We start from the raw sequence: 23,697 nt of genomic DNA on the forward strand, positions 1-23,697 counted from the left end.
CGGTGACGGGAAAAAAAAATGTATGGGTTAGTTTCTAGGCTCCTTCCAATTTTCATTAGAGTAGAACTCTTGCTTTTATCCTAGGCTAAAATTTTAGAGCAATGCTTCTTGTATACTTATTATAGACTAAGTATGATATTTATATTTTATTCATTTAAATTTCATTATTTTTCTACAAATTTTTTAAATATTAGAAACCTATATATATTGTTTTAATGCTGGGATGAGAGGCATATAAGTTAAAATCTATATAAAGATGCATAGATAGGATTTTTCCCCAACTTTAAAGCTCATCAAAAGGAGACATTTTAGCCCTCCACTTTTTCTTTTTTCAAAAAGAAAAGAACCAATTGACAATTGACAATATATCACTACAAGTTTAGAATATTAAATATAAAATATTTTATGTATTTCTACGAACTTTGTAAATTAGCAAATATAGTTAATCGCAAATATATTTATTAACTAGTTAAATGGCATCATATTTTAGTTAAAAAAAATTTATTTATTTATCTGCTTCATCGTTTTTATTGACTCCGCAATCGAAAATATTATAGAAGAAAAAGAAAATAGATCAAACCGTCATAATTTATCGATAAAAAGCAACAAAGCTTGATCTCGCTAGTCATTATATTAGTTAGTATACGATGAGTTTTAACTAGCTCTATAAATTTTTAAGATTTACATGATTATATAAAATATTTTAAAAAGTAGACAAATTAATATACAATATCCTTATTTTGCAGGGATATGCATGCAATTATTAATGTAGTGTCATTGATTAACAGCTGTCCTTTTTTTTGGCTTTAAAGAAAACAAAAATTTATTGTCATATAAAGCAAATAGATAAAGTAGCTTTTTATGCCCTAGCCTATTTTCTTCTTTCTTTTCTTTTCTTTTCTTTTTTTTTGACAGATAAATAGCATGTTACCTGCTTTGCTTATTTTATTTAGAAATAAACTTAGCTGGAAATGTGAATCAATCAGGATTCGAACTTAGAACCTCGGGTACCAACCATCACGTCCTTTGCCATTTACGCTAGGGACGATCGGTTGCCCTAGCCTATTTTCATCTTCCATTAGTGCATTATAAGTATTTGTTTGACTAAAGTTGACACAATACTTTTTTCTAAAAATATTTGTTCATTATGTAGCCTAACTTCATACTTTACTTTGAGCTATTAGTAATTTTTGATACAGTATTTGTTAAGCAGAATAGTTTGATCGTTTTAAGTATAGCACATACACTAAAAAAAAAAATTGTTGAAATAATTTGAAAATAATGTGGCAGCTAAAATCACAATTTATGCTATGAAATGTTTTAAAAATTTAAAGTACTTATAATCTTTCTTTCTTTAATAATATAAAATTATAGTTGTGGTTACCGGCGGAGAAATATGTTGTCGTACATGTGAGATATGTAACTTTATTAATATATATATATATATATATATACACTATACCAGAAATATTCGTGAAAATGATCTATTATTATCAAGTTTATTTGTAGCATAAGGTTATGAGAATAGTATAAATGGGTTGTTTATTGAATAAAATGATATAAGGATAAATTCATATCCAATGCTGGCTACGGTAGCCAGTTAGTTAGAAAATTTGCTGTTGCAAAAGTTTCGACCCAAAAATGTTTTCGCGCATCAGCTTCATTAACATGGCTAATCTGAGTTCCACTGCATGCCTTTGTTTGCGTTCAGCAACACTATTCTGTTATGGTGTTCCGGATATAAATTACATTACTTGATCAGTTCTGAAATTATCAAATCCGACGAGTTAATTAAGCTTGAGCATTATATTTGCTCTTCTGTGATGCTTCTGTGCTTCTGGCAATTAAGAATAACCACTAATGGGTTAGAAACCATTTGCTGCACCAGTTATGGGTTATGTCTAATCCTGTACCAGATCCTACCCATTAACACCCCTTTTGTTACATGCTTTCATCTTTTGATACCTGATTCTACAACACATGAGCTTACATTGCTTACAATCTTATTATGATTTACCAACTGAGGTGAAAGACACATTAACGAACTATATTCAAAAGTTTAATCTCATTCGCTCATTAAGCGATGGATGAGATTAAGCCCTTCATATTTAATTCGTCAGCGTATCTTTCACTTGAGTCAGACACACATTGTATCTATTTATCGATCTATCACAGGTAAACGGTTTATTTGTACTCGCTGGTATCGGGCACCTGCATTTCGGCCCCCCACCCGTCCTCGACGGCGGGGGCGGGCGGCATGATGCGCTTCCAGAGCCAGTGCCGCCTCCAGAGCAGCACCATCTCCTCGATCGGGATGCCCTTCGTCTCCGGCAGAAAGACGTAGACGAACACCGTCATGATGGTGATCCAGCCCGCGAAGAAGAGGAAGATGCCGAACTTGAGGTTGCAGAGGAGGGAGAGGAACGCCTGCGCGATCACGAAGGTGAAGAAGAGGTTGACGGCCACCGTGATGCTCTGCCCGGCCGACCGCGTCTCCAGCGGGAAGATCTCGCTCGGCACCGTCCACCCCAGCGGGCCCCACGACCACCCGAACGCCGCCACGAAGAGGCACACCACGACGACGACGATGATCGAGAACTCCTTCGACAGATGCTTGTCGTTGCCGAATTTCAGGCCCAGGATGACAGCCACTATGACCTGTTCCACAAAGTCGACGCCGAGTTCAGTCTGTCTTTGGATTCTGATACAGTTCTTGCTCAGTAGAGAGCTGTCAGGACAAAGTTACTGATAACTTTATCCATCAAGATCCACAAAATGCTTTCTGATCCAGTTAGAAGCAGAATATAAAAGCAATTCACTGATCCTACTAAAGCCAAAACCTGAAATGAGCTTGAAAATTTGAATTCTAGCAGTTTTAAAAACCTCTAATTCGAAGCTCCTATTTCTAGCTGCCTCATGCAAGAACTACAAGAAGTACTTATCGCGGTGGCGGCGACCATAAATTTTCTTGAAATTGAAGCTTCTGCTTTTAGATATAAACATGTCCTGTTTCTTTATGTCCTGACACAAAAATTTACCTGACATATGATCATCTGAATGCCGCCGCTTATGAGCAGTACCCTCCGTCCCCACCGATCGACGGTGGCGATCGAGATGAGCGTCGACAAGGCGAGCACGGCCCCTGTCATGACCGACGAATACAGCGACGCGTTCCCTCCAAAGCCCATGCTCTGGAACAGCACGGGCGCGTAGAACAATATGGAGTTGATCCCCGTGAGTATCTGAAACGTCGGCATGAATATCGCCATCACGAGTTGTGGCCGGTTCCTCGCTTCTAGAATGTTTCTGATATAAAACAACTGGTTACTCTAAAAACTTCGCTAGATTTCTTATGATGTCGTGTAAAATAACTGGTTATTCTTGAAGCTTAGGCTGATAGAGAGCGATGCATGACTATTTATTTTGTAGCAGCGAACACCTGAAAGGGTGCTTGATGGAGTTTGCGAGCTCGCTCGCCTCGATCATGTCTTGGAACTCAGCCTCCACATCGGCAGTGCCTCTGATCCGTTCTAGGATGCGGCGTCCCTCCTCGACACGGCCCTGCTCGATGAGGCTGTTGGGGGTCTCCGGGAGGAGGAAGCCGCCGACGGTCATCAGAAAAGCCGGGGCAGCCGCAAGGCCTAGGGAGAGACGCCACCCCCACGGCTTGATCTTCCCGGTGCCGTAGTTGATCATGTTCGCGGTGAAGATGCCGAGGGTGGTCGCGAGCTGGAACATCATGTTCAGGCCGCCACGAAGGTGCGCCGGTGCCATCTCCGACAAGTAGAGTGGGACGGCCTTCAGAAATCAAGGAAACACATAGTTACGTGATAAATCTCATGAAACGCACGTAACGAATTTTCTATTCATCGCTGACATGACTTAGCCAGACCGACTTCTGAAATTTCTATTCAAATCAAAGATTAAAATAAGTTTTATATTGTTGAAGAAATAAAGTCATGTCAGTAGTGAGTAGAAAATTTCTGCTATGATGCACAAATAGTACCTGGTTACCGAAGCCAATGCCGACGCCGAGCATGATGCGGCCCAGGAGCAGCATGGCGAGGTTGGCGGCGGCGGCGTTGAGGGTGGCGCCGATGAGGAAGCTGATGCCGCCGCAGATGATGCTGACTCTGCGGCCGTACTTTCGGGTGACGGGGGAGGCGCCGATGGAAGCGACGAGGCCGGCAAGATAAAGAGAGGACGTGAAGGCGGCGAGGCCCTGGTTGTCGTACTTGCAGTAGTTGTTCTGGCTGCCGGAGTTTTTCCGGCGGTAGACCACCGGAAAGAACTTCTCCAGAAATGGGTCCATGGATGTCACCCCGCCTTGCAGTAGTTCAAATCAAAGTCAAATGTTAGATTAGAAAAAGAAAAAAAAATAGTAAATTTGAATGTGAATTAAATTTGATTTGCATACATGCATGGATGTAAAACTATCACGTTTGTTCATTCATGTGAAAATTTAAAAGTATAAAGAGATTTCTAAATATCTCTGCTTCTCTTTATAAATATCTCTGCTATATATAGATACGAGAAATTTTTCTTCAAAAGCTTAACGTATCGACAATATGATGAGATTCGAAATTAGACCATCCTACTTTTAATGTCATATCAAATTATATGAATATTTATTTTTCTTCATAGGTTTAAGTTGCTGAAGAACGATATTTTTCATATATATATATATATATATATAGAATTAGGCTACTATACTATTAATAGCACCAAGTTATTGGTGCTACCAAGTTTTTGACCATTGGATTAAAAAATGTGTGGCTAGGATGATGTGGGCCCCCAAGGGTTAAGTGGATGGTTGGTTGAATAGTATGATCTAACGGGTGAAAATAATCAAAAGGGTAGATCTAACGGTAAAAAACTTGATAGCACCAAATACTTCGTGCTATTAATAGCATACCAGCCGGACTATATATATATATATATATATATATATATATATATATATATATATATATATTATATATATATATATATATATATATATATTCAGTATGTTTTGGATCATCCATATATACATATATATTATTCGGTCTAAATTTATGGATCTGAAATTTTAGTTTGAGAAATTTCTAATAGATTTTATGATATCATTGGCGTCAACCATTAATTCCAAAAGTTCGAGCTGTTAGAAAAATATGACTAATTCACTTAAAGCGTATAAACATAGCGTCTACGAGTTTGGACTGTGACTCAGCTCAACCAACCTCTAGCTATTTCGAACATGACTTGGTCCAATCCGACCTTCCGTAATTTCGAACGTGACTTGACCTAATCTGGCCTCTCGCCACAGGGCAAAATGTTGGCTCTCTTAAACTAAGAGGTATGTTATATGAAAATAAAAATTAAAGTACCTATAAAATTAAACGAGATTGTTTACTTCCACTTTATTTCTAGGGATGGGGCATCGCTATTGATAATCGGGACGTTAAACACAATTTAGACTAATTGAACTTCATATAAACCAAATATTATAAAGTTTAAGATATCAGTTATCTAGTGATCAAGAGATATTAAATCGACCTTATATTATTAGCCATTAAAGCTTTATATGGATGTCGGAATAAAATATCAAATAATTATTTATTCAATATAAAATAATTTTTTATATGATTGGAAGTAAGTAGTTTAATTTTTTATTTTTTAAAAAATTTTGATTTTAAAAAATAACATATTTCACCGGCGAGACGATTTATATTATTCTAAAAATATAAAATAAAAATCAAATATTACATTCATTTTAGATATTTGATTATATTTCTTATTTACCAAATACTACACATATTTTGAGTAAATCTAAAAATCATACAAGATAAGATGTTTATACATCCATGTGTGACAAAAAACGATTAATTTTGAAACCACTCGATTATTAAGCAAATATTGTGGAGAAAACTAGCTGTCTCATTAAAATATCGAGCCGAAAAATTCAACTCGTGCTCGGCTCGTTAATAAACAAGCCGGACACGAGTTGGCCAACAAATAATAAGTTAAATGGATTAGATTAAATATATATAAAAAATAAATTTATAAAATCTTACCATTAGACTTTGATCTAGTGGTTGAAATTTTACATACAAATGAGTCTTTTAACTCGATTTTATATTTTTTGCAAAAAATTAAATAATAAAAATATATATATATATATATTATATATAATTATTTATTTATATATATAAATATAAATTAAATAAATTATATAAATATAAAATATATGTATTCGAGCTGTTATTGAGCCAAACACGAGCAAGTTGACACCGGCTCGTATTCGGCTCGTTTATTAAACAAGCTGAAAAATTCAGCTTGTTTTTGGCTCATTTACTAAACGAGCAATTCGATTTCGAGCTCACTTCAAGCCAAATACGAGTTGGCTCGCGAACAACGAGCTGGATTGTTACCCTACTCCTAACCTGGTGGCTGGAGTGGGTGTAGAAAATATTCTCTAATCTTGCAACTTTTTTTTTACTATTATTCAAAAACGCACACCTTATGCATTACACCTAAAATTTGATAATTAGTATGTGAAATTAAAATCTTATTAATTTCTAAAATCACCAGTAGAGATAGATCCACTGTTTGATTTATAAAAAAATTACTATTCAAACTTTATCTGTACTGTATTATTATTATTGCTAATATGGCAACAATATTGGAAACAACCAAATTTAAATAATTAGAAAAGGTTTAGAACTGAATTGCGATATTAGAAGGTTAGGGATTCAATTGAAACTTAAGTAAAAGATTAGAGACCTCCATTTAGTTTAATTTAGTTTAAGGAATAGCAGTGCTGTTGAAAAAAAATATTGTAGAAAATAACACTGTACTATTAAAAAAGTTGTAGAACATTTGGCTATTTTTGTAAAAATATTATGGAAATTAAGTTGTTTGGTGATAACTGTAATAATAATTATTATAAACTAGTAAAAAATGTATTAAAAAATATAAATTTAATTTAGTGGTCCGATTAGTTATTTTCTAACAACAATTTAAAATTAAAATTTAAATGCATTGGAGTTTAAATTTGAAATTAAAAAATTAATTTTATATCTAAATTGAATTTAAAATCGAAATTCAGATTCACATATATATTTGAAATTCAAAATAAAAAATTAAAATTAAAAATAGAAATAAAATTTAAATTCCAAAATAAAATACTTAAATTTAAAATTTGAATCCAAAATAAAAATTTACATTTAAAATTTGAATCCAAAATCAAAAATTACATTTAAAATTTGAATCCAAAATCAAATTTAATAAACTTCAAAATCAGAATTTTAATTTGAAATTAGTATATATCAAATTTAAATTAAAAATATTTAACAATAAATTTTAAAATTTAATTTAATATGTGATTTAGTTTTAGAATTTAAGTATAAATATAAATATAAATTTTATTAATTTTAGATTAAAAAAAACAAACTTCTCAAAAATAAATTGGGGAACAAGATAAAAAAAAACTTGTAAATATTGTGGACAAACATTATTATTAATCTAAATTTCTACCGTAAAACAAGAATTTAAGTTCCTATCAGTACAAGCTATATCTAATATGCCGTATCGCGCCAACAAAATATTACACAATATAGTCTCTGTGCCGATAGCACAGCTCAAAACTTTTTATTCCTTAAATTAGTAGGTAGTTTTCTCAATAAAATTCAAAATATTTGATAAAAATATATAATAAATAGTTATAATATTTTATTACGAAAGAAAATGAATATTTCATGTTATTATATATCGGCATACATATATTTTTGATGACCGATACACATCGATACGGTCCAACACGCACCATATCGTGACTTGCCAGAAAATTTATAGCATAACTCTATATCACGGCACTTAAATTTTTGCTGTAAAAGCTCTGGCAATAGAGCATCTAGGATCGAAAGGCGGTAGGGTGGAGAACGCAATTTTTTATATTCACTCTCTCCGCCAAATGCTCTCCATTGGAGAATAGTCCATTGAAGTCAGGCCAAACAGGTACTTAGAAAGTCTTAGAACGTTTTTAAAATGCAAAGCATTTTCCATTAAGAAAATAGGTCAGGTATATGAGAGTCAGAGTGACTATCTCATGCTAACCACTAGTGGCTAAAAATTAAAAATGATCTCATTTTGTCACACATTAAAGATGCTAGATCTTTTGTCTTTTTCCTTGCTTCCTTAAGTAATTTTGCCTATGTGACTTACTAATTACTAGTAGATATATTAATGTACATCTCATCAGTTGTGTACTACACTAATTTATATCTTTTAATATTTAAATTTGCAGTTTCCATTCAACCATTCTAAGTCAAATGTATTTGTTTAAACATGTAACATCTAAATGGCTTAGATTTAAAGATATGATGACATTAAAAAACGATGAGTTTGGAGCAATTGCTTATATATCTCTGAAAAATTTTCGACTTTCTAATTTACCTCTCTTAAAAGGTTAATATTAAAAATACCATTTTTACATTCCAAATTATAAAGTTAAATTCAATTAGCAATAGCCGTTATACCTATGAAATTACTATTTTACCCTTTCAAATATACACTTCTTCCATCACTAATTTTTCTTATTTGTCTAAGTTAGAGGTAAATTTTGTTAGCAATAGCAGTTATCTCTGTGAAATTACTACTTTGCCCTAAAAAGTATTTTAATTTTTGATCTTTTCAAATATACTAAATTTTTTTATTTGCTCTTAAGTTAAGAATAAAAGAGGTATATTGATTATTTTTTAACTCTTGCTAGAAATTTAACTCACGAAATAACTTAACGGGTGGTAACTATAGGAGTATTTTTGAATAACGAAAAAATATATAAGAAATATATTGGAAACAAAAAAAATAAAAATAAATTAGATATTTTTGAAATTTTAAGAAATATATATATAGAGAATTATTCCTTGAAATTATCTAGAAGCCAAATCGCTTGTGGTAAGATATCCTCCCAAAGTTAATCCGAAGTGTGCGTAAATTTGAGGTTGACCCTCGAATTTTATATAATTAAGTTTCGGGATTTTATGATTTTCTTTTTTTATTATTTTGGACTCTGAAACCCATGGACTGTTTAAAACTTAATTAAAATGAAAAATTAAAATGAGGCTCGCATTTACATGCTACATGTCACTTTGGGGTGAATTCAAAGAGTTGACGAGTCCCTTCCCTTCAAAATAATTACTAGTTTTAAACATATAATTTTGACAGATTTTTTAAATTTCTAAATTCAAAAAGAAAAAGCTTTTTCTTTTCATTGGAAGCTCGAATAAATGAGGAAAGAGAGCATTCCGAGGGTGTTTGGTTTCTCAAAAAATTCTATAAAATTATATTTTGCAAAAAAAATAACTTTTTTTTTTAATAATTTTTGTTCTCCAGATAAAAAATCTAAAAAATAAAAATAAAACTTTTTCATAAACTCAAAAGAATTCTAAAAAACTATTCTTTAAAAAAAACTAAACAACCTTTTCAACTGAAAATACCTACTCTTTAAAAGGCTCCACAAGTACCAATGTTTATTACCACCAATTAATGAGCTTAAAAAAATAATAACAACCATAATTAATGTGTACAGAGTGAAAGATTTTAGAACGTAGTTATACTGGTGATAAGACTGTCTCCAACCAATCAAATGAATCTTTTTTTAGTTAATCTATAATATTATAATTATATAAAAATATTTTTATTATATATATATTTTTAAAAGGAGTGATGCGATCGATTTATTATTACTGATGTAGTTTAAGTGCGTGCAATTCTTAAAACTAATGGAAAAGTAAAAAACGAAAAATAAAAAAGCAGCGATTGTGTCATTGTGACAACCATAAACCGCCAAACTCAAGGAAGTCTGTCGCACTAATGCGACAGTAACGTCTACCCCCAAGCGCACTCCGTTCACACCACCTACCTCTATAAAAATATCCCCAATTATTCAGAATCTAAAATTTAGTTCTTTACATCAATTAAAGAACTCTTATCTTATAATGAATGATGCATTTTACTATCCGTGCTGCTTGAAGATTCGAATTTTTTCTTTGTTTTTTTTTTTTTTTTGTAGATTAATTAAAGGGAAGTAGGTAGGTAGGTACCAGATATGCCGATGTCGTAGCCGAAGATGGAGCCTCCGACGGCGGCGACGATGCAGGCCATGACGACGAACGGCGTCACCCGCCCTTTGTACTGCGCCGCCCGCTCCTTCTTGATTCCGATCGGCGCGGCCCCTCCGCCCGCCATCTCTTCTTCTTCTTCTTCTCCTCCCCTTCACCAAAAATTCTCAACAAACCCAATTAAACTCGATCTCTAGCTAATTAACACTCACTACAAATTAATAACAAGTATACGTGTATATATATATATAAAGCTGGATATATCATGAACTAATAATTAAGAACTCTCGTTGACCCAGCTTTTTTTTTTTTTTCCCTGGCTTTCTCTCTCTTCTCTTGAATATATATATATATATATATATATATNGGGGTGAGAGAGAGAGAGAGAGAGAGAGAGAGAGAGAGAGGGGGAGGAGAGCATTAAATAGCGATCGAGTAAGTTGGGAACGCAGAGCACATGGACAATTCCGGCTTTGTCCGGCTGTTGGCCTTTTTCTTTTTCCTTTTAAGTTGGATTTTTTTAAAAAATAAAAACTCAGAAGTGGGATGTGGAATTGTGGATGAGAAGGAGACGTCACCCACAGCAAATTAAGCACGGAAAGGTGTATAATATACACTCTCTTGTTCTAACATATAGAAAACAAGTTTTTCTTAATAAAAATTTAGGTAAACTTCAAATGCTATCATGTGATTTCGCACTTTTCTATTTTAATATTTTATAATAATTTAAAGTGTACCAAATTTATATCACGTGGTTTCATTTTTATCTTTTCGTCAGCTTTTTCGTTAATATTTCGTTAAATTATATACAAAAAATTTCAGATACTCCATCTAAATTTATTGAATATTTACTTTAGCACCTTTTAGTTTTAACTTGTCACTGATTTAACGAAAATAATTAGTGAAATCGATAATAAAATGATAAAAATAAAATCACAGAGCACTAAATTGATACACTTTAAACCATAAAATACTGAAGTGAAAAAATGTGTACGTAACTACAGAAGTGGTATTCGAAGTTTTCCCTAAAAGCTTGTTTGTGGATCTCTTTACATGCAACCAAATACTCAGAGAAAGCGAAATGAATTAGATTTTTTTTTTTTCCTCCTCTATGGTATATTATTGGTTGGAATAAATGGCGTTCGAGCCTTAATAAAATTTTATATATAGCATTGGAGGAGGCATCAATCCCATATAACCATTTTGGGTTAAATATTTTATAATTATCAAAACTTTCGTCGGGTTACAGGAAACCACCTAATATTTTAAAAGTTCATATGTACAGTCCGAAGTTTTAAAATATTATAATTAGTTCATACTTCATCAATCTAAAGTGATCAATATTAGCCAATCACACAAGAAATAACAAAAAATACATACCAGTGATATAGATAAGCTTTTTTATATCAAATATAATTGCTTTTTTTTTTTTTTTTTTTTAGAGAGAGAGATTAAAAAAAATGCTAAATTATAGAAAACTCTCATGTCAAAATTCGATTTTTCACTTTTTCCCCCCTGTCATTTAAAAACTTACAGTTTGCCCCCTTGTGAAATAAAAAATATTCATTTTACCCCCTACCGTCAGTGATCCGTTAGGATTCCGTTATAAAATATTTTTTATGCCAAAAATACCCTCCGCCTTCTCTATTGTGTTTCGCCCTCTTCCGCCTCACCGCCTCGCCCTCCTCCGCCTCACCGCCTCGCCCTCCTCCACTGTCTCGCCCTCGCCCACATCTCCGTCCGCGCCCACAAACACCCTTCGCCCTCCTCTGCCGCCTCGCCTTCGCCCTCGTTGCCCTTGCCCACCTTTCCATCCATGCCCACCTCGATCGATTTCCTCTCCACTGTCGCCGAAATGGAGGGGCGACGAGGGTGCAGGAGGAGAAGGGAAGCAGGTGGAGAAGAAAATGGAGAGGAACAGCGACTGATCGAGACGCGAATCGCGGCTGATCGAGGCGGCGGATGAACAAGATGAGAGAGGAGACGAAAATGATGAGGGGCAAAATAATCATTTTATCATCACAGTTCACACAGTACCCCCTGTGAATATTTTTATTTTACAATAAGGCAAAATATAAGTTTTTAAATGACAGAAGAAAAAAGTGAAAAATAAAATTTTGACAAGAAAATTTTATATAATTTAGCCGGAAAAAAAGGGGTAGAAATAAGATACTAGTAGGCCCACTGACATTTGCTATCAATATCACCCATGTCTTTCTTTATCTTCCAATCTCTATCACCCCCAGAATTCAAACTCAATCTATGCACATCAGTTTGCCAAGTAATTCAAAAAACAACCAAAGCCACAAATTAGAATTTAAGCATACTTGGCAAAATGAGGAGCATCAATTACTTCAAGTACTTAATATGCATCTAATAAAATGAAGAATTTCTGTTCTCAACGATTGTGCCTAGCGTAGTTGGCCAAGACAGAAGTCCAATTGTTTTACATTTATCGTTCTCTTTCAATAAAAAAAAAAAAAAAAATCTAATCTCTCCTCTTGTCTACATTTAATTTGAGAAAGCATCTGCAAAGTCAATGAGTCGGTTTCGCAACAACAATTTTAACAGTAAACTAGCAGAAGTTAGCTCCAAGGGTATAAGAAAGAACTTAGAACTTTAAACGGACAGATTTCATTACTTTACGTGAAAAAGAATTCGGAAACTAAGTCAATAGTTATTCTAGCATGCATTTTGCCCCAAGAATTTGAAAACAAGGGCAAAAGAGGAGCACCCCACAGAGAATAATATTCTGTACTTTTTTTAAGGATTAATTTCATATAGGTCCCTCAAAATATAATGAATTACAAATGTATCCCTATAAAGTTCAATTTTTATATGTTGATTTTACAAAAATCCTAATTTTTCAAATATATCCTTGTCGTTATGATTCGTTAGAAAAAATTAATTAACCATAGGTAAATTAAGGTTTAAAGTGCCGTGGCACGGGGGCGTGCTGCTATCTACCTGACACGGTACGGCGCCGGCACGCTTCCATACCGACCATGATACGCTTGTGTGGCGATGGATATATACGACCTTCTACTGGTACGCTTTGGCATGGACTTATTTCAGTTTTTTTAGTTTCAATAAGCTCTTATAATATTATTTGAAAAGATTTAATCAAATAATTATAAATATTTGTTATATATAACTTACTATACTCATTAATTAATATATTTGTAAATTTTTTTGTATGTAAAGTATAATTATATCTGATACAGAATAGAAATTTTTATATGTTAAATTTTTAAAATGTAAAGACATTTTTTTTTCTTTTTTTCTTTTAACCATATTACAGTTTTTCTTTTATAAAATACAAAAAAAAAAATTTAAAAATTATTTTTAAAAATTATTTTAAAAAGTATTTGAAAAAAATTATTTTTTTAATTAATTTTAAAAAAATTAGTAGATCTATCAAAAAAATTAAGTAATATGGTTTAAGCATCAATTGATTTAATTTAACTTTTAATTTTTTCAGTAATTTTAATTTTCTAGCGCAAAAATAAAATTTTATATTTGATGTGACTCAAAATTTGTTTATTGAGTTCGATTTTGTTCCCTTAATTCGCCTTATTTGTGAAGAAAAAATACATATCTGTGGTGAAAGCGGAGGGTTCAGACAAATTTTTTGTCCGTATATTGATAAACAAAAAAAAATTAAATTATAACTTTTTTAACTTACCTAATAAGTAAATTTTAATTTGCAATATCTTTGGGGGACGTAGAGTACCCAGAATGTTTTGAATATCCCAAAGAACAAAATAAAAAAAAATATTAAAAAAAAAGTAAAAAAAATATTAGCACAGTGCCGTGCCGGCACTGTGCCGTGGCACGCTGCCTCGTGCCACTCTGTCTCGTGCGGCACAGCGCTGTGTACTGCAACACGGAGGGGGGTCCGTGACCCCTACCCTCCTGTACCGTGCCACCTTCTTGGTGGCACAGAACGCACCGCCCCGTGCCGTACCACACGGTACAACACTTTAAACCTTGGGTAAAATACTTAATCCTTGCTAGTTAATGAGGTGTACCTCTTCACCCCTTTTCAATTAACAGTTGAGACTTTTGGAAGGTCATATTTGTGATGGCAAAAAAGTCATTTCACTTATAAAATAAACAGTTCTTTAATGATAACAAATATTTGAAAGTATTAAGATTTTTATAAGGACAACATATAAAAATTAAACTTTGTAAGAATATATTTGTAATTTATTAAGTTTACAGAGATCTGTATAAAATTAACTTTTTTTTAAATATTGCTCCTCTTTCCAAACCATAGAAAGTGACTGGTTTGAATGTTTTGTAGGCATTTGACTTCATTAGTATATTTGGTAGATTCATTGTTAGAAATTCTCCTTAAAATGGATAGAAAAAGCCCCAAGTTACCATAAAAGAATATATGGTTTACAGCTGATCCAGCAATGCTTTTATTAATTAATTAGACTAGCATGTGGAGATTGTTGAGCCCAGGAAGTATGCGAAGAGACTTATTCTACACATCACTACTCTCTCTCTCTCTACTTATACTAGAACATATTGTAATGAATTTATTATGGCAAAAGTGAGAGATGAGTTTATTAAAGTCGAAGATGAAGAACAAAATCGCACACCAGGTTTAAGTCCACGGAGGGTCACTTAATTCCTATAGTAGTATGATCAACATCAATGATTCGGTCGATCAGATTATTTGGATGCATAAACATCTCTATTATCGAGTTGAGCTCTTGTGCTTTTCAATAAGCTCATGAGTTTAACGTATTTATAATTTGTTAATCTTCGGATGGCCTCAAAATCTGTGCAAACTACTAGTAAATGAGACTTACTGGTACACACCGTTAATAGCACTGAATGAATCTTGAAACGATCCGGTGGCTGAAAGGTTACAAGCACAAATGCTTCTGTACTTTCAAAAGCACATGAGCTCAATTCTCTTTTAACAAATTCATTTTGTTTGCTCGAAAGAGTTGCTTGATAGAATGTATAAAAAAAAGTACACAAGCGTATAATACATTTCTAAGTGTTTTTTTTCCCTCAAAAATACGATAAATTAGTTCATAGGTTGAACACTTATTGTGGAAGATCAAGTTTAACCTCTTATTTTGTAATTACAATAAAAAAAAAATCTCACATATTGCAATTTTAGTGGATTATAGGGGTGGAAACGAGCCGAGCTCGAGCGAGCTTACCTTGGCTCAAATTCGGCTTGAAATTAATTTCGAGCATAAATTTAAGCTCAAGCTTGGATTGAAATTAATTCGAGCTGAGCTCGAGCGAGCCTAATTTCGAGTCGAACGAGCTCGAGCCCTAAACGAGTCGCTTGAAATTCTCAACATCATACGATCAATAGTTTAATTTGTATAGAATATTATCTATAATTTGATACAAAAATATATCTAATAGTTTAAAGTACAAAATAATTATATAAAATATAGTATTATAATATGAAGAAAAATAATTTATGAGTTGAATACTTAATCTTTTCAGGCTCACATGTCTTCTCTTCCGCATTCAATTTTCATATTATTCATTTTTATTTATGCAATCAAAAATAAATAAATTATATAAATAAATATTGGATTAAACTATCCAATTATATATAACTAAAATTAAAATTTTATATAAATAATAACTTTTTACTTTAAAAATATTCTGTATATTTTCTCAAGCATACAATTAATAGAAAGGTAAGCAACGACGGGCATATACTGTTTTTTTTTTTAGAGATAGGTAGCACGCTACCCGCTTCGTTTATTTCATTTAGAAATAAACTTAACTGAAAATATGAATCAACTAGGATTCGAACTTGGGTCTCAGGTACCAACCATCAAGCCCTTTGCCACTTGCTCTACGGCGAGCATATACTATTATTTGGTAACTTGAAGGGCTTCCAGCTTGGCTACTTAGGGTGAGAGACAGGAAAAAAGAAAGAGAAAAACATATTGAAATTTTAGAACTCTGTGAAAGAAAGAAAGAAAATAAAAATGTATAAATTTAATGAAATTTTGCTCTTTTATTTGTCGATTGGATTTGTTTTTATGGGCCAACAACATTGGTTCAATTTTAACTAAACTCAGGTTAACCACCCACTCAATCTTAGAGGACCATTATCATTCTAATTGCGCATCTTTTCATCCAACGGCCAAAAACTCAATAGTACCAAGGACTTGATACTATTGATAGTATAGCAGCATAATTCTATATATATATAAAATATATATATTATATATATATATAATATTATATATAATATAATATATATATAGCGAGAGAGAGAGAAAGGAGAAGATGGATGAGAAGAGAGAGAGAGAAGTGGTGATCTACTATGTACGAAGCACGCGAGTGGCTACCTGTTCCACCTGTTTTTCGAATGTTTGCGTACTTTCACATCGATCGATCTGCCTCCTGTTAAACTTGATCTAGAGTATTTGAAGTACCCTTAGAAAATAAATTTTATATTTTACGATATATTTTGCCTACTTGAATCGAACGGGACTCAAAATAACGGCTGAGGAAATAAAAATAGACCCAAATATAATAATATGACATAAATTTTAAATCAAAGATATGTTGATCTTTTTTTATTATATAAAAATTTCTATCAAATTTCACGTGATTGGATTATTTATACACCGTTTAAACTTGCAAACGGCTCACTTACGGCCATTGAATTTTGTTGATTTGTGAGCACTTCATCATAAGTACATGATATCGAAAAAATATAAAATTAATTTTTACGTTACGTCTAACATATCTAGAGTCAATTTAAACGGAAGCTCGCGACGATTTGAAAGTCGCCAACATTTGAAACGAGATGGAAGCACGGAAGACTCCGTGCTTCCGATAGATATGTGCCCACTCTATTATATATATATATATAATATATATATATATATATATAGTGTAGAACTACTATTCTATATATGTAGAACTATTATGCTATCGAAAATATAGAGGATTTGATGTTTCCGAATTTTTGACTCTTTGATTAAAAATTGTATGGTTGGGATGATTGCGGTCCCCCCTAAGATTAAATAATACCCCTATGATTGAGTGGTCCCTGCAAGGTAATAATAGTATTAATCCAAAGATAAGAAATGATTAAAGGGGTTGATCTAAGAATCAAAAAATCGAAAGCACCAAATCCTCTATACTTTCGATAACATAGTAGCTCTACTATATATATATATATATATATAGAATTAGGCTGGAATACTATTAATAGTAAAACGCTCTTTTTGCTATCAAGTTTTTAACCCATTGGATGAAAAATTGTAGGATCAGGATGATATTAGTCGGTTAGAGTTGAGTGGTCCCCCTAGGGTTGAGTGGTCCCCACTGGGTTATAGTATTTAATCCAATGGTTAGAAATAATGAAAAGAGCTGATCCAAAGGCTAAAAAACTGATAGCAACAATGGTATATTCGAGCATTTCGAGCTTTTCGAGCCTAATTCGAACGAGCCGAGTAATACTCAAGCTTGGCTTGAAATGAATTTCAAGTCTTTTTTTTTTGTTCAAGCTCGACTTATTTAATTTCGAGTCGAGCTCGAGCGAGCCAAATATCGAGTCGAATGCGAGTCGAACGCGAACCGGCTTGCTCATTTGCCAGCCCTAGTGGATTACCTGTTCCGATAACCAAACAGGCCCTGAGATGAATATAGACTAACAAATTATAAGGCCTGTATATATGCATGTAGAAATTATTAAAGCATGTAATAACTAAGCTATATAATAACTTTGATTACATGACTTATTAGAGCAACATTTTATAATTGTCTATAACTGATTTAATATTTGAATAATTGTCTTATATTACTAGAATTTTTCTTTCCTTTGAGCCGTATAGTCTGTAATATTTAAAAAGGCTTAATCTTCTATTGAATATGATCAAGCCTTAAGCATACATGCTTTAAGAGTCCGGCTATTACACTCTTATAAGTACAATCACTTTCATACTTACAAATCGTTTTTTATAATATAGCTTCCAAATCGACGGTCCATACCGTTAATCATTATCTAGATCATTCGAAACTTCTAGAAATCAAATTTTATAATTTTTTAACATCATTTACCTTACGATCAGAAGATCTTAAAATTAATAATTTTTAACAATCGGTATAGAATACTTGCTAGTTTAACGGTGTAAAAAAAAACGAAATCAATTGAATTTTTGATAGAAAATTCTATTAACTATCTAGATAAAGATCAATAACTCCGATCTTAAATTGAAGTATATAATCCTTTATTTTTAGAAAGTCGTTTAATTTTGATTGTTCATTTTATGCCCGCTTGATGAACTTTACTATAATTTTAAAAAAATTATGAAATTTATTTTCTATAAATTTTAAACGCACTAGATTATATTTAACGGTATGGATCATCAATTCGAAAACTCTTTTATTAAAAATAACTTATCGTACGAAGGGCTTTATACTCATAAGAGTATAATAGTCCTACTCCAAACTTTAATTTCACGACATTAGAGCCTACTAAATAATACAAAACAACTGTTATTCTCTAAAATATATTTAATATTTAACACCCCCCACACTCGGGATCGAGACTTTTTGACGAGCCAATAACGTGGACTTGAATTAAATAGGAGGAAATAAATTATATTAGGAGTTAGATGTGACTCGAACTCAGAATCTCTTGCTGTGATATCATATTAAATAATACGAAATAACCGTTATCCTTAAAAAATTTAAACTAGTAAAGAACGTATTTTTATATTTTTATATTTTTATATTTAACGGAGCCGAAGCAGCCAAAAAATTCTATTCAAGTTGTAAACTAAACTTAGTAATTAGAGACACGTCAGCCTCCTAGGTTAAGGTATACAATCATGTCATATAATTCTTTAAAATTATATAGAACGATATTTTCATCCTTTTCACCGATTTAATAATTAAATAAATAGTTGTCTTATATTATTAGAATTTTTTTTTCTTTTTAATCATGTAGTTATAATAATACATTTCGATGAAAAAAGAAGATACCATCCAAATGCGCTGTAAGTGGTGGTAGTCGTGAACATCTAACTCCATACTAGACCAATAAATAAATGCATTATGGGTAGTTGTAAAAAATTAGTTCAAACTTGAATACTATAAAACTTGAACACCCAAAATGTGGCCACTTGATCTAAATTAGTCATTGCTTTTTCTTCACCATTATTACCAGTAATATTTATATAAATAGGTATTAAATGCTCTTATCTGATAGCAAGCGTGCAAAAGAAAGTAAAATTTGGTAGGTCGGCATTTACTTTAAAATTAATTTCATACATATTCCTATCAACATAATAAATTACAAATATGTCTCTACAAAGTTCAACTTTTATATATTGTTCCTGTACAAATCTTAATGTTTTCAAATATATCCCTCTGATTTGTTGACGTTAAAGCACTGTTTACTTTATAAGTAAAATAATATTTTTACCATCACAAACATATCCCTACAAAATTTACAACTGTTAATTAAAAAAGAATAAAAAAGTCAATTCACCTTATTAACTAACTACGGTTAACTAAATTTTTCTAACGGATTATAACAGCAGGGATATAATTGAAAGCATCAGAACTTTTACGGGGGCAACATATGAAAGTTTGAATTTTGATAGGAATATATTTGTAATTAACTATATTTGCAGGAACCTATATGCAATTAACCCTTTACTTTATCCTAACCTTGCTTGCAATACTTGTGCAAGCAATCTATAAATTGTATGGAAGTGTGCAAGCAACCTATAAATTGTATGGCGTCCAGTTTATGAAAACTAATCCACTTACAGTTGTTATTATTTAGTTGAAGAATCTCTCACCTCCAGATCATTCTTAAATAGAATACTTAGAATTTATTCTTCTGGATTGACACTACTCAACTATCGACGCAATTAAGTAATTTTTATCGACTAAATTGAGAATTTTGTTAAATTTACGAGAAATTTTATCAAACTTTTGATCTGGTTTGATAATGTAGTGGCTAATGCACTCTACCTTTATAATCGGAAAGACTTTAGGGTGCGTTTGGTTCGCACTATGAAAAATTACTAGGAGCAAAAAGATATCCGAGAATCTTATTCCTATTTATCCTATTACTAAGAATGTAGTATTTCGATATTTGGTTCGTACGGTCATATTATTTAGTCATGTTATTTAAAATTACCAAAAATATACAATTTATTTATTTATTTAATTTTAAATAATACTATAAAAAATTTTAATATTTTTTTAGAAAAAAGAGAAAGAGAATATAGGTTAGAAAGAGAGAGCATAATTAAAGAAATAGAAAGAAAAATAGAGTCGAGATTAGAGAGAATAAGAGAGTTGAAATTTTAGAAAAAGAGGGAAAGAAATAACAATTTAGAAAGAGAAAAAGAGTTGAAGTTTAGAAAGAAAAAGATAAGTTTAGAGAGAAATATGAGATTATACTGTAAAGAAAAATAATATCAACTAACCGGCAGGCCGGAAGAAAAAAAAAGATTAGACATATTATAATTACTCCAATCTATTAATACAAGGATATTCACCCTTCCTCAAAGAAATGAGATTAGTACTTTGAGATGCATCTCATTCCCAAATAAATCCAGTATTACCATCTAGATTACTTAGTGCGTTTAGCCAAACACCGTCATATGTTTTTATTCTTATTGGATTACTAGAAATCTTAAAAATATAGCGCGAACAAAACGTACCCTTAATATTATAAAACTGCGGTGGCAACTAGAGAAGCATATAACAACATGCTTCTCCAATAATAATTTTACAGCACAAATAGAGAATAGATTTAAAGAACTTCACAATTTTTTGAACCATCCATATAAAAAATGGGTGCTTTTAGCCACCAAATTACCAATAACTTCAAACACTTCTTAACAAGTAAAACTAGAACAGCTAACAACTAATAACTATAAAATTATTATAAAATTAAAAAAAATAACTTAACTAACTAGAAAATGCTGAAATTAAAAAAATAATAATAAAAGTTAAGAGGGATGTCAATAAAAAAAAGAAAAAAAAAAATTTTAAAAATGCAGAGGAATTTTAAAAATGGCTCAATTTAGACAAGCAAAAGCATCATTTTTTTAAGAGAAATAGATAGCAACTACTCGCTTCGTTTATTTCATTTAGAAATAAACTTAGCTGAATATGTGAATCAACTAGGATTCGAATTTGGGTCTCGGATACCAACCACCAATCAGAAGCATCATTACAATTCATGTCATACGTTTCCTATGACTTTTTCATGACAAATAAATGTACCATGCACTAGCCATCAGCATTTACTATAAACTTCAAGAAGCTTTACTAGTGAAAATTTTGTGCAAGTAGATCAAATATTTTCTTCTCTTAATAATGGTATTATATAGCAAGCTTTTAGACCCTTTCAAAATCATCTTAATCACATGTTCCATCTCTATATAAACATGGGCATCTGACCCTACAAAATTGAATCAATTCATAACAAGTCTTTTCCATCTAAATGTGCAGAATCATGTTGAAAACATGCATAAAAAAAATAACAAAACAAGTGTTGAAACATACATTTAGTCGTCAGTATAGTTAAATCTTAAAAATAATTCGTACACGATCAAAAAGGTCAGCAATAAACACCAGATGGGCCTCTGTGCAATACCGACAAATAGCAGAACTTTTGAGTGACATATATATATCCTCTATTCCCTTCACGGATGCAAACAAACATCTTTATATCACAATATTGAGGCACAGTTCTCATCAAATTAGGTTATCGAGAGAATTTGACTGTGTAAGATATGTTCTTTGCAAAATCTCCTTTCTCTAAATGTTTTGATGTATGCATCAACGAATCATCCTGATATAAATTCATTTTCAAGAATGATCTTACCACTGTTCAACAACCAACAAAAGCACAAAATGCACAGCTGCGTAGTATAATCCCGCAAAAATGCAGCAAGAAAATCTTGAAGAAATTATGACGAGAAAAAAAGCAAAAAAGCAAACAGTAAATAGTAGTCACGACAAGAATAGAAAGCCAACATATAAATCTGACCCACATATCCCTCAGAATGCCTGGTATCAACAACAAGTCATAAAATCCCGGTTCCTCAACCTCACCAACATACTTGATGAGAGAGCACCAGTTATCCATGATTCTAATGGCTGTTCAGATTACTAAACTTTTCATCACAGGGATACTGGATCATGTCAAAAAATAAAAAAAATAATAAAAATAATAAAAAAGGAGAATAAACTCAATCTCTCGATCCACGAACTCTAGAAAAGTACATCAATCTTTCATATCCTATACAAATTCACATGTCATAGAAGTTCTATTTGTGTAACTCTATTCGGACAGCAACCTTCTAATTACTGTTCCAATCTGTTCCTTTTTAAAGTTTCAGCTTGGTATCAGATGCATATTTGCAAAACTGAGGTGACGAACAATATGATTGAATGATTGAATTATCAGTAATTTAATCGTTAACTAAGCCATCCTATGAGTATAAAATGGAAACAAGAAAATATGATCAAACATAAGGAATACAAACAATATAGACCATCATCGCCTATCTTTCATCATCGGAACCAGCCAACCAGTATATTATCTTCTTATCCAACTCTAATAACAGTGAGAAGTTTAGGAGAGTTGCCAGGATACTTGTTATCCAACTCGAATTACGGCAAGAGGTTTATGAGGGTTGGATTCGGTGCTATCATGGAGTAACTACAATGAGGGTGCAAGCAGTTTTGACCTCTCTTGCATACGAGTTGGCTGTCTTCCAATTTCTCGTCGAGGAATACATTTACATATGCATGGTGAAGAGAAATCGTCAAAGGGATTAACGTACTAGTTTATCCCATTGTTATGTGACTTGCCAATATGGCTAGTTTTGCAAAATATAATGTAGAATGCATCCGCTCCTGATCACTGCCATGCTAAAACTGATTGTAACCTTCTAATTGAAGAATGTACATTCTACCACTGTAGACCAGCTATTGGGAGTTTTCAAATTCGAAAGTTAATACTTGTATTGACACACAAAAGCAGGTCCAGCAAATTTATACAATCCTCAAAGCTAATTAAAGATAAAATATGACTATGTTACACTGTAGTTGCCAGTCCCTTTACTCCAAGGCCTAGTTTGGTATTGCATTTCCAAAAGCTCCCACATTCATGCTTTGGAAGGTCCAAAAACTCCAAACGCGTTTTCAATCTTCCCTTCTCGAAGTGCTTTCAATCTTCCCTCCTCTTATATTATAAAACTGTCGTGGCAACCATCTTAAAAGAAGCATGTAACCACAAGTTTCTCCAATGGCAGCTATCACCACAATTTTATAGCATAGAAGGGAAAAAGGGAAGAGTTTTTACTCTTTTCTTTTCGTTTGGTGTGTGTGTGTTTTTTTTTTGTGGGGGGGTGTTGGGTTTGTTGGTGGTGGGGGTGAGGGGAGGATGGGGTTGTCTAAAGCCTGATCGCAGGTGCTTTTAGCCCCCACAATACCAAAGAGGCCTATGACTAAGTATAGACTACAATCTAACATAAACCATAAACCAATGAATGTAATGAGAGAATAAAAAAAGTATTTGTTTCTCATAAAAACCCTTTGTTGTAAC

General features: G+C 32.3%; 1 protein-coding gene across 1 annotated transcript; it reads right to left on the bottom strand.

Moving 5' to 3' along the window:
* On the bottom strand, window positions 1,788-10,450 carry LOC109706529 (sugar transport protein 7). Its single transcript, XM_020227434.1, has 5 exons — window positions 10,086-10,450; window positions 4,007-4,326; window positions 3,440-3,798; window positions 3,039-3,306; window positions 1,788-2,658 (listed from the first exon to the last, which is right to left on the bottom strand). Exons 1-5 carry the CDS (start codon window positions 10,228-10,230, stop codon window positions 2,185-2,187), a joined length of 1,566 nt encoding a protein of 521 aa, XP_020083023.1. The 5' UTR covers window positions 10,231-10,450; the 3' UTR covers window positions 1,788-2,184.

This window comes from Ananas comosus, linkage group 2 (genome assembly GCF_001540865.1).
Source record: "Ananas comosus cultivar F153 linkage group 2, ASM154086v1, whole genome shotgun sequence".
NCBI classification, from domain to species: Eukaryota; Viridiplantae; Streptophyta; class Magnoliopsida; order Poales; family Bromeliaceae; genus Ananas; species Ananas comosus.